This window comes from Helicoverpa armigera, chromosome 14 (assembly GCF_030705265.1).
Source record: "Helicoverpa armigera isolate CAAS_96S chromosome 14, ASM3070526v1, whole genome shotgun sequence".
NCBI lineage: Eukaryota > Metazoa > Arthropoda > Insecta > Lepidoptera > Noctuidae > Helicoverpa > Helicoverpa armigera.
In genome coordinates this window covers 5,923,010-5,935,100 of record NC_087133.1, presented here as the reverse complement: position 1 = coordinate 5,935,100, position 12,091 = coordinate 5,923,010, and the positions used below count along the sequence as shown (strand labels likewise).

The following is a 12,091-nucleotide window of genomic DNA, read 5'->3' as shown; positions in this document are numbered from 1 at the left end:
AAATCTGGCTTCAGGAAGTATTTCCATCAGGCCACTGTAAAATTGCGGGTAACAGCTGGTCTATTATAGATACTTAGCTTTCCCTTTAATCTAAAATCCACAGCGAAATAACCGACAGCTATTAATAAATCGAGGCCTTTCAGCGTCTCAAAGGCCACGTTAATCTGTTAGTCTCGACCATAGTAAATTATACTTTGAAAGTCGTCACATGCAATCGAAAAGCTCAATAAAATCTGATTACCAGTCTCACCTTTAGATACAGGTATTTCCTCAGCCGGGTTGCATAGGTCAGCCGTCAGTCGAAGCATCGTCTATAGTCTAAAATACAGATAGTCTACCATTTCTCGTTGAACTGGAAGCCGAACCCGATATACGTGGGAAAAGCCTAGCCTTATAAATGTACTTTCAAAGACACCAATATTATGTAAAGTAAGAACTTCTATTAGCATTTGAACTTTGTGTTTGCATAGCACATAAGTTGTGGCTCATCGCCGCGTTGCTTATTAAATGTCAATCGGAAACATTTCAGTTTAGTTCCATAGCAACGAAGCTATTTCACACGTTCACTTGTGTTATATTCTATTTTATGTAAAAGGGTATATTACACATCGTATTTGGAACCACCCTAATGTAATAAACGTGAAAGTTTGGTCTGGATTTTTGAGCCTATTTTACGAAAAAGCTACTGAATGCATTACATGATCCCTAGTCATAACCTACTCGTCGGATTTACTTTACTTTCTTTATACCAATAGCTAGCTTCGCTATTTGCGTCACATAGAAAGTGGCTATATAACCTATACACATAATATGTGCTCCAACTCCAACCCAAAACTAAACAATATTCCTTCTTCAGTATACCAACAAAAGGTGCTAGTCCACACGACGCTGATCCGCGACGGCGCCGGGCTCGGGTTCAGCATAGCGGGCGGGAAGGGTTCGCCTCCGTACCGGGACGATAGCGACGCCATATACATCTCGCGCATCTCCCCGCAAGGCGCCGCCGCGAAGGACGGCAAGATGATGGTCGGCGATAAAGTTGTCTCTGTAAGTTTGCACCTGATGATATCCAGGGTTCAGTATATAGTACATATAGCCTTCAGTTTGTTTGCTGTTTAATTATTTTTAAATATAACAACGTGTTGATAAAGATCTTCAGGAAAAGGACTACTCTTTATCCGGATGTTGGAAGTAGTTCCAAAGGAAACAGGCGAAGCTTTAGGAAATAGTTATCACGTACATTGATCATATGTTTAGAAAGTAAGCACAAAATAAAAACTTATCTACACATTACAATGTGTCGTGCGGAATCTAGTGCTACTGAAAAATACAGTTTATTCAAGATAAGAACCTGTTGACTTCCTATAAAAAACAGTTGCTTCGTTAATGTTTTACTACGAAAGCGACTAGGCGACCGCAACGCAAGAGTTAATATAGATTTATTTCTTTAGATAAACGGCGTAGATATGGAGAGCGCTCCTCACGAAGCAGCCGTTTCCCTCCTCACCGGACACGAGAGATTTGTAAGGCTCGTTCTACAGCGGACGATCACTACAGAACACGGTAAATATAACGCTTTAATCACCTATCGAAATGTAGACTACTTTGAAAGCTTGCCCGATCAATAGCTTCAGTATTTACATACTTTCTCGCAGAAAGGAACCTTGCTACTTATCATATCTATCTTTCTGGTTTAAATATATTTATGAACCTACAGCGACCGACCGTAGTATAGATAGCTTAGCTTGAAACTCGTTCATTAAAATCTGTTTTCCTCGTTTAGGCGAGTTGATGCCGCGGAAGTCGACATCAGACGAAGTGAGAGAGCACAAGACCAGCCTGCCGAATGTGAACGTCACTCCGACACCGAAACCTATACAACCTTCCACGAATCACATTAGCACACCCGTGGGCAACACCCACACACAGACAGCACCGCGCGTGTCCGCACAGGTCGCACCCACACTCACACAGACACAGGCGCCGCCGGTGCAAAAACAAGCCACATTCGCACCCACCACCGCCGTCCCACCGCAACCCGCACCGCGAAAACTTAGTCACCCCAACGGACAGGTGAGGCTTGGTGATCGCTTTCTATGGATTTTTGGGCTTACATATTTTGGGAACATAGCGTTAATATAGATGTTGAATAGTCTAACTGACTTCTATCATTGCACAGTAGTAAAACAATCATAACATTTAGATGATTTTCAATACGCTATTGTGTTTTTTAATTACTAATTATTGAAATATACTACAAATTTTCAAAAAGCTTCAAGATCAATGTGCTTTTTGTTCCCACTTAGAAGGCAAATAAATTCAAAATTAAAACTCGTTGACTCCAGGCCAAACCGACAACTAACAGTACGAGCACGCCCCTAACTCCCGGCGCCAATAACGTTCACGGATCTAGCGACGATGTCTTCGACGATATACAGGTGAGATTCACTTAACGTTAATTAACGTACCCAGATTCACAGGTGATGGTAATGGTTTAACACGTTCACATCCGGGCTTTTACGACATAGCTTCACCACCATTGTGTGCGACGCCTTATCTTGTTTCATTTCACTATGTAGATTAGTTGAAAGTGGGCGATGACATTTAGCCGCCAATAGCTGCGAAAGGTATTGCGTCCGATGCATTCTGAAATATAGAGCTCATATTTCACGATGTTCGGATTTAATATCGGTCTCAACTATTAAATTATGGTTAAATGCGATCTCCGTACTTTCCCAGCATTTATCTGCTTCAGTATCCTATTAAAACTTCAACATTCCAGATTTAGATACCGCCTGTTAATAAATCCTCATGGGTAAAAGTTTAAGTCATATTTATTAAACCTGGTCCGAATTGAGTTAGTACAAATACATGCTAACGTATCATTACTCGTGTTCTAGAGTCATACGGTGTATTATCCTTTATCATTATGTATTTTAGTAACTATGCACTTTTTCAATAATTCAATAGTAGAATTATTTGAAAGCTTCAGCCTACCTTGTATAATTGCACTATTGCCAATAAAACATTGTCGACGCAACATTGTTTATAACTTTGCCATATCACACGATTATTAACTATTTATTGTAATCATATTATAAGTAATGATCTATTAAATTATGTGTGTAAAATATATAAATATATCTATACATATTGTGTATGTAGAGTACAGTTAACGATTGCTAGACGTAAAGCAATTAAGTAGTGTTTTTTACAGCTTAGAATGAAAGTTTCCAATGAGTAGTAGCTAGATTTCTCTTAAACAACTCACAAAGCATTATTTTTTAATTTTTCAGATTTCTAATGCTGGAAAGCTACGGGGCTATTAGATAACAGTATTAAGCTGTAAACTCTTTTATTGGAATTACTATGCTACCAATAGACTACCGGACTGGTTTTAATTGTTATCGTTTCATTAAAAATGTTAACTATAAAAAGTGAAAACGAATATATTTACAGTAATTACAAAAAACAAGGGAAGTTGTAAATATTTGAATGAGAGTTCGCGAACAAATTATGTTACTACAGTTTGGCGAGCTCGATAGTGTCACTCCTGTGCATGGCCCGTGAGGAAACGTAAGGGACGTAAATGACAATAGCGACGATGCAAAGGGTGTGTGATTCCATAAAACTTATTGGAAATCGTTTTTTTTTTTACTAAAGACAAAACAATAAATAATAAAATTGGTATATAAACTTCTTCTCTACGACCTTAAAACATTTCATAAAAAAAAAAATGGTGAAATTGGAAACGTTCCTGACACCAGTCTTAGCAAGGGGTATTGGGTTGCCCGAGTAACTGGGTTGAGGAGGTCAGATAGGCAGTCGCTCCTTGTGAAACACTGCATCCGGTTAGACTAGAAGCCGACCCCAACTTAGTTGGGAAAAGGCTCCAGAGATGACGATGGGGATGATGTTCCTGTTTGAAAAATCTTGGAATGAAACAATATAATTAGTAGCATTTTAATCACTCACCACTGACATTCCTGTCAGATAAACCAGTTCCCCGCATACTTATGATCATCCATGTTGGCTCATACCCCGCTATCCACAGGCCATGGGAGTGTCCTCAATGAGCTCGTCAGGCTCGCTAGTGTTTTTTTTCTAAATACTTAAAAAACAACAAAATGCAATATATACTTAAATAATAATATTACATTAAATTTTTGTAAAGTCATATTTTATGTCCGGTAAGCTATAAAGCATACATTCCAAAGAAATGCAAGCCTTCCTTAATAAATCAGACTATGTCCCCCTATTCTTTGTTTATGGTATATAAAAGCCAATACGGCTTAGTGAAGTCTATGGCTACGATTGTTATGTGGGTTAATGAGATCATGTCACCTCAAAAATATCGTAAATTAAACACAGTGTTGCAATAAATTATTTTATTAAAAATATTTAAGTTTTGTCATTGTGTATGAGAAGATTAAAAATAACAATGCAACTCGCCTTCCTAAATTGTATGAATGCGAAACGTTAAAAATAAAGTATTTACGAAGGAAAACGATGACAAGAAGGCTTGTATTACTTTGCTTGTTCTAATTAGTAAAGTTGAAATAAGCTCATTTCTCAAAACTTAGACTCCTTCTACAGTTAATCAGGGAAACAATGATACGCTACCATGTTCTAAAACTTAGGTCACTTCCTATGCACTAATACATTAAAATTTAGACTGATATGATGTGAACGTGTTAAACGCGCAGCCGTCGCGGCCGATAACCAACGAGGAGTTCCAAGCGATGATCCCGGCGCATTTCCTGGGAGGGGCGAAGGCGCAAGTGGCCCACGCGCCGCCCGAGCGCGGCGTGCGCGTCACCGTGGAGCGAGCGCCCGCCGTCATACTGCCGCCGCCGCCCGCCACGCTCGGCCGCGTCACCGAGACCATCACCAAGTCCACCTTCACCGAGACCACCGTCACCCGCATCACCGACAACCAACTCGTCGCGCCGCTGATCATCGAAGTAAGAATGAAGATCGACGACGTTACAACTCTACTTCAGAACTCGATTTCGCATTACGAATGGTTTCTTGTAGGGATGTTGACTTAAAATAAAGTACTTAAATAAACATATTAATTATTTTCTCCCAAAGAACTAATAACAACGCAATACCAAAACTTTCTTACAAGGATCCCACTGTCAAAAAATATTCAACCAATATCATTTTGCTCCTTAGATGACGGTATGATTATTTTCAGTCAACAGCCATATTTAGAATTGTTGCGGTTTTGCGAAGTCGATGTTCTTTCGAAAAGTGGTTTGCCACCACTTACTTGTATTTTTGAGCGTATCAAGTATTTACTTAAACAGGTGAAAGGTAATATGCACTTTATGTAGCCTATAAACAGATGTCTAAATTATATGTGGGAGTGGAAAACTTATGATCTTCTTATAAATATTTAATTTGAAATTCTATGTAGTTTTTTCATTCCTTTGTAGAGTTTGGCAAAATTCCGTATTATTTATTCATTATCGATTTAGCTGGCAAAAGGGAAAACGCATAAAAAATCTAAAACATTTCAAATACAAATGTTTTACAAGATTCTCATTGATGAATTTGTTCTTTTTTTATCAGTTTTAAAGCAAAATGCCCATAAAAAAAATCTAAATTAAATTCTATTACAAAAATATAAGCCAAGTTTGAAGACAACCTTACCTTTGGTCGCTGTCATTTATGATCTGATTGCGAACAATGTGCGCCGGCTCTAATTCGCTAAAGCCAATCAAGCATGTCTTACAATCTCGTATTTGTATTGTCATAGTAATTTACTTTCAAATTAAAATTTTAATTACATACAATGTCACATAGTACTCACTTTAGTACCGTGCGTATTTTCTTTTGCCATATAAAAAAAATCCTCATTCAAAATTGGACGTCTACAGCATGATATATCATTGCATACCACCTTTCAATCTTTGTAGTTAGCACACAATGCAGAATCGGTAGACCTAGGCAGTTGCATTTATTTGTTTTGATTGTGTATTTACTTAAAATTATGATTTTGGGAACATTGGTGATTCCACATTTTATGGTGAATACTCTTCAACACTTATCTGAATTACCTTATTCCACATCACTACTAGACCTTTAAAATGGGCTTCGGTACACGAGATGGGAAGGGATTAAATGGTTTGAAATTGTACGAATATAAACAAGCCTTTCTAAATCACTACAATATGGATGGCATAGGGACATTATGATTTATGAAATACACAGCAAATATAACTTCTCGGATAGAGAGCTACTATACGGCGAAGTTATTTTGTGATACACACTTTGTCATCATGGCTTTGATAGTCAAAGGCTTGGATTATCATAGTGCCAAGTGATTGCGACTGAACTGTATTAAAATATGTAATATTTTTGTTACAGGATGTCATCTTAGTGAAAGAAGGAGGGTCTCTTGGATTTAGTATTATCGGTGGCACTGACCACTCTTGCGTGCCATTCGGTGGAAAGGAACCGGGAATATTCATTTCTCATGTAAGTATTTATACAACGTTACAGGCGTTAAAACTTTGGTAGCTCCTGTTATATTCAGTAAAACAATTTTTCAAAGTTTTAAAGTTTGTAAAACATTCATCATAGTCATCATCATCAGAGTCAATCGCCTGGTAAATAGCCTTTAACATTCTTTGGGCATAAAATCGGTTTTTCTAAATATATCCAAACAAAACCTTTTAGCATAGTATATCAACATTATTATAATAAAATAAATACAATTAGGTGGTACCGGGAGGCGTGGCGGCCCGATCAGGCAAGTTACGCATGGGCGACCGTCTCCTCAAAGTGAACGGAGTAGAACTCACAGGAGCCACACATCGTGACGCCGTCCAACTGTTACTGCAACCCGGAGCCACCCTCACGCTCACCGTGAGACATGACCCGCTCCCGAATGGATTCCAGGTTTGTGACGTCACTGTTATACAGCGTGTTGAGTTTGTGACACCGGATTGAAGATCATTTAGGGTGGAAAATATTGTATTTGTGAAAAAAAACTTTTTTGACAGTGTTTTTAAAAGCAATTTTATATGTTATGGAATAGTTGACTCTTTTTATTAGACATCCACATAAAATCTTATATTTTTACAAAAATATATAGATTGTTCATACTTAGTCATACTTCTTGTACAATCCTGTGTCACACAATATTTGAGATTAATCAAAATTAATTCATCTTTTTACTCTGACGAATAATCTTATTTGAGAAAATACAGTCCCCACCATTGGGTATGTCTTGTAATGAATATTGGTAATCTGTGTGTACATACACAAACGTAAGCCGCGCAATGTTTTGCATGTTATGCAAGTAACCAAATTTGTGGATTATCATGGTGAGAAGTTGAAAGCATAATGTGAATTAACGAGTAGAATGATTTGAGTATTTGGGTAATGTCGCTTACAGTAGTCATTTGGCGGTATACAATAATAAAAAGTATGCATAACGCTTATGCATTGATGCACATGATTGTTCAACATTTATACTGACAAAAGCAACTAGTATGTCTTTGCTACGAATTCTGTCGCTTATCTACTAGCGTATTTCTTGTTCAACGACTTCGTTCTGAGTCGTGAACAGCACATCGTTAGGAGTTTGATTTACTTAGTCGTTATAAAACGCAATCAATTGTTTTGTTCCACACGTTCGCAACACGGCCACCGCCACACGTTCAGGGTCTCATACAAGTTGAGATTGTTGACGCAACTGTAAGTGTGAACGTCGCTCGGCGATCTCGAACTTATGTGTGTTACTTTACCAAATATATATGTCAGTCTCCAACCCCTCATCCAGTCAGTCCGTGTGCCCAGCTATCGTCGTATTCGGAATGGTTATTTCGTAATACAGCTTTTCCTATTTAGAACGCGACTTCATCTTAAATAAGAAACCTTTTTGCTTATAGCTCTTTCTATTGTCATGCCAATTACACTGAAACTTACACCCTGTACAATTTTGTCTTTGTCATGTGCTAGGTTTTTTTATTATCTAGATATTTTGTATTTAGAATGAAAGCTTCTGTTACCTTGAGTGCATGAGGTATTGTGTTGTGGCTTTGCATGTAAAAAGTGTTGGTGAATGTAGTTATTGAATTTACCCCATTTATTGAGTAAAGTTTTGATATCAGGTACTTACTCAATTTTAAATTGCATAGTTTGAAAATAATGCGTATATAGCATTTTTACTTTGATGTGATGTCAGTTATTTTAACTGTTTATTTTCTTTAGGATCTAACCATAATCAAGCAAGAAGGTGAGAAGCTAGGAATGCACATAAAGGGCGGTTTGAACGGTCAACGTGGCAACCCTAACGATCCTAACGACGAAGGAGTCTTCATATCGAAGATTAATAGTGGTGGCGCCGCGAGGAGAGACGGCAGACTGAAGGTGGGTACAAAACCATTTAAATAATAAGTTTTAACGTCACTGAACCTAAAATCGTTTAATATTAGAATATGCTAGCCACAAAAATGTGTCGTGAAAAATATTAAAAATGAAAAATCTATAAAAATAATGTGCTTTCTCCTTCAGGTTGGCATGCGTCTGTTAGAAGTGAACGGTGTGTCACTGCTAGGCGCAACGCACAATGAAGCAGTAAACGCATTACGTTCAGCCACGAATGCACCGCTACATCTCGTCGTATGCTACGGTTATACTAGGCCGGAGAAGATCCCTGTAAGAACTGTCACTTTAATTTCATAATTTTGCCAAAATATTTCTTTTTTTGAACTTTTGGTGCGTAATACGTGCCTCAACGATGAAGGTGTTTATAAATATTTTTTCCGAGTGTGTCCTATTCTTATTTAAGCATTTTATGTCAAATATGAATCTTGCTATATAAAACCTTATTTGAATGCTTTCCAAAAAATCCACGCATTTTTACACCTCTAACACCAATTTACCCCTTACACTATCGAGTGTTTCACTTTCACGCAAAACTTGTCTTGAATCTTTGGGCAAGCGCTTGTTAGAAAGAGATGAATGTTTGCACAGACTGGTAGCGAGAGCGGGACGGCGGAAACTGGCGGTTCTCTGTCTCACTCAACGTCAAGCCTGGATAGAGACGAACCGTTGCACCAACAACAACAGGTCAGTTTTATAAGGGCTTTCTAATATTCATTTTGTTGCATACACCATTTTCGCATGGGGTTTTCTTTACTTTTGATTTATATTCTGCTTCGTGAAAACTCTTACCCTAGCTTGAAATGGATCTTAATTTTTCTTAATAACTATGACTACCTTTGAAGAGCCGTTTTGAACCTTAGGTGACTGTCAAAGGAGACAGACCGTAAATAACTGTAGAAATGTAGACAAACTGAGCAAATGACCAGTGCTATTCATTATAGTCTGACCGATTTTTGGTGCAGTTAACAGTTGCTGTCATTCAGCACTGACAACGCGACTGTATTGTCCCTTGAAAACTTACAGCTGTCAACAAAAGACCCGGTAGAATTAGAGTTGCAATTTGAAAACATTAATAAAGAAAACGAAATTAATGAAACCTATGGATCTTACATTTTCTTCAAGATACATAGGTAATGCAACGCTACCTACTGTAGTCTGTACTAGACATAATTGGATAAATAATCGATAAAACATGAGAAAGAGGAAAAAACAGACAAAATTTATTGAGACCGATTTATTCCCACAGTAATATAAGGTTTTGTTTTTTTACTTCAGGAGCAACAGTTCCAACAGGACCTTGTTGAGTTTGAACACGAGAAACAAGTCGCGGAAGTCAGGGAAAAGTCGACACCAGAGAAGGTGAGCCAACTTGTGTTTGATAAAAACGTAGACGGACCTATATAGAAATCAGCTCTGTAACAGCCGCACGGGTCAAACGAAAAATATAAGACTCGCTTAGCCGGTTCAGTCCTTGGATGACTGACTGACCATGACCATCCATGTCATAATAAAGAGTTTCTCAATGTTCCGGATGACGCTCCAATTTCCCAGATCAATATATAAGTTATAAAATTTCAGGTTCTAGATATCGTTCACGCCGTAGAGAGCATGGCTCTCGAACCCGCGCCGCCGATATCTCCCGAACTGCAACACAAGACGACCACCGTCGTTATGTCCAAACACACACTCCAACCTCAGGTTAGTGCCTAAATGTATATACTGTGTAAATATCTACCATAATTAGCCCTAAATAATAAAAGCTAAATTAAATACTAGTTTTGATAAAAAATTGCGCTAACAATAGTACTAGCCCTGTAAATACCTACAATAACTTGCTCTGAAAATTAAAGCTAAAAGTTCTTTCTAATGCTAGTTTGGCCTAAGATTAGCGCTAACATGATTCTAATATAATGCTAACAAGATTATTACCAGGCCAATTCTAAACGTAAACTGATCATGAAGTTTAATCAACTTCCATAATAGTCTAGTTTTCTTGATGATGCTAATAGTACGAATGTGATTGTATATCATATTCTGTTGTTTAATCTTAGTGTTCTGAAATATCCCCCAATTTAAATCGTAATTCCTGCAGAATGACACAATAAGTTAGAAATATTACAGGATTGATAATTTAGTCATTGAAAAAGACTTTGAATAAAATATTATGAATTTCCATAATTGTAACTATTTCTGAACTTGTTTGTGTCCAACTGTAAATAATTTTCTATGCATGTAATATTATATTGTATTTTCCAATTTGATATTAACAATGATTTCTTAAAATATTGCTTTATATTTGATATAATTGGAAAGTTTATATTACAGCATGATAAAATGAGATGTAGCTTTGTATTATACCTCCTTATGATTAACTAAATCTTATGAAGGCCGAAACAACTTTGCTGTTTGCACGGTTAGCATCTTCCTGAGTCGGATAAGATAGCATGCACTATGTATATTTGTAGTATAAAATATTGCTTGCATGAAAATATACGTAAAATATTTGTATTGCGTACTTAAGTATATTATTCGTATGTTTAACTCCTTGTCTTCCAAAATAAATGTTGTTTAGTATATCTACAAGAGCCTCTATGTAGTTGGTTGTGATGAAATGGAAGGGTGGCACTTTACAGAAAACTTCAGTACACCTATCTCTTTACGGCGAACTTTCTATCTTATGTCTGTAAATGTAATAACTATTACAGCATTGATATTGTCTCTAAGGACTGTTTTGCATGTATCCTCAATTTCTTTGAGTTCTATCTGTTGGGACGTCTACATAATCGTTTATGGAAATGTAATAGAACTTCTAAATGTACCCTAGTACTATTAGTATAAATCTCATAGCAAGACGATGTTGTTCGGTTGTTATTTTAATTTAATGTAGCTTAGATCAATGTCGTCATGTGTTAGCTTGTATACGGGTTCTGCCTAGAGGACGACCCTTACTGGTGCAGTTTATAAACCAAAATAATGACAAAGCGTATTACGTCCATTGCAGAATGCATCCATTGAGGAACAGGAAGAAAACACATAGTACGGCAATGTTAACTTCTGTCCAAATACTTTGTAAATAAGTAATGTTCTATGAACTCAACGGATACTCGTAACATGTCCAATTAACTAATCATATTTGTGTTAAACTGTATGTAAACTGTGCTATTGACAGATCTATAAAATAGTAATATAAATAATGAAGCATTTATAATTTTGGCTGTCCGATAAAATGAGTGTGTTAAAATTAATTTAGTAAATACATTAATTCTGGATATCTAAATGTACCGATGCAATGCCGTTACGTTGCATGAAAGAGCGTCTGCGGGCCGTGGGTTTGTAATGTTTTAAGTATAGGTATTCAAACATACTATTTCTATATGTCGTTCTAGCTTCGCGCTGTTTATCATTATGTAATCAACTACATGTAAAACATGAAAATGTTCATTATAAAATAATAAAATAATTTAATATAAAAAGTGGTAAATGTATATAATAGCAAAATTTATCATTGTATCTAGTAAGTAAGGAGAAGGGTATATGTAGTTAAGATGAACATGAATTATATGTCAACAAATATTTAAGTTCAAAAATCTTGAAATTCATAATTCCAGTTGGCATCAATAACTACTAAAATTCTCATATTTAACAGTTTGTAACATTGCCCCTACCTTTAAATATTTTATAACTTACC

General features: G+C 36.8%; 1 protein-coding gene across 17 annotated transcripts in view; it reads left to right on the top strand.

Moving 5' to 3' along the window:
• Nucleotides 1-12,091, top strand: part of Scrib (scribble) — a 68,216-nt gene that overhangs the window by 48,325 nt on the left and 7,800 nt on the right. For 14 of the 17 annotated variants that reach the window (XM_049837097.2, XM_064037781.1, XM_064037789.1 and 11 more), the window contains 13 exons: nt 857-1,047; nt 1,452-1,563; nt 1,784-2,073; nt 2,346-2,438; nt 4,707-4,964; nt 6,376-6,486; nt 6,730-6,909; nt 7,678-7,710; nt 8,227-8,385; nt 8,530-8,673; nt 8,992-9,087; nt 9,679-9,762; nt 9,982-10,101. In XM_049837097.2, coding sequence (XP_049693054.2) covers nt 857-1,047; nt 1,452-1,563; nt 1,784-2,073; nt 2,346-2,438; nt 4,707-4,964; nt 6,376-6,486; nt 6,730-6,909; nt 7,678-7,710; nt 8,227-8,385; nt 8,530-8,673; nt 8,992-9,087; nt 9,679-9,762; nt 9,982-10,101 — 1,871 coding nt within the window. The remainder of the gene's footprint in view (nt 1-856; nt 1,048-1,451; nt 1,564-1,783; nt 2,074-2,345; nt 2,439-4,706; nt 4,965-6,375; nt 6,487-6,729; nt 6,910-7,677; nt 7,711-8,226; nt 8,386-8,529; nt 8,674-8,991; nt 9,088-9,678; nt 9,763-9,981; nt 10,102-12,091) is intronic. The other 3 variants (XM_064037780.1, XM_064037779.1, XM_064037784.1) reach the window with 2 other exon arrangements.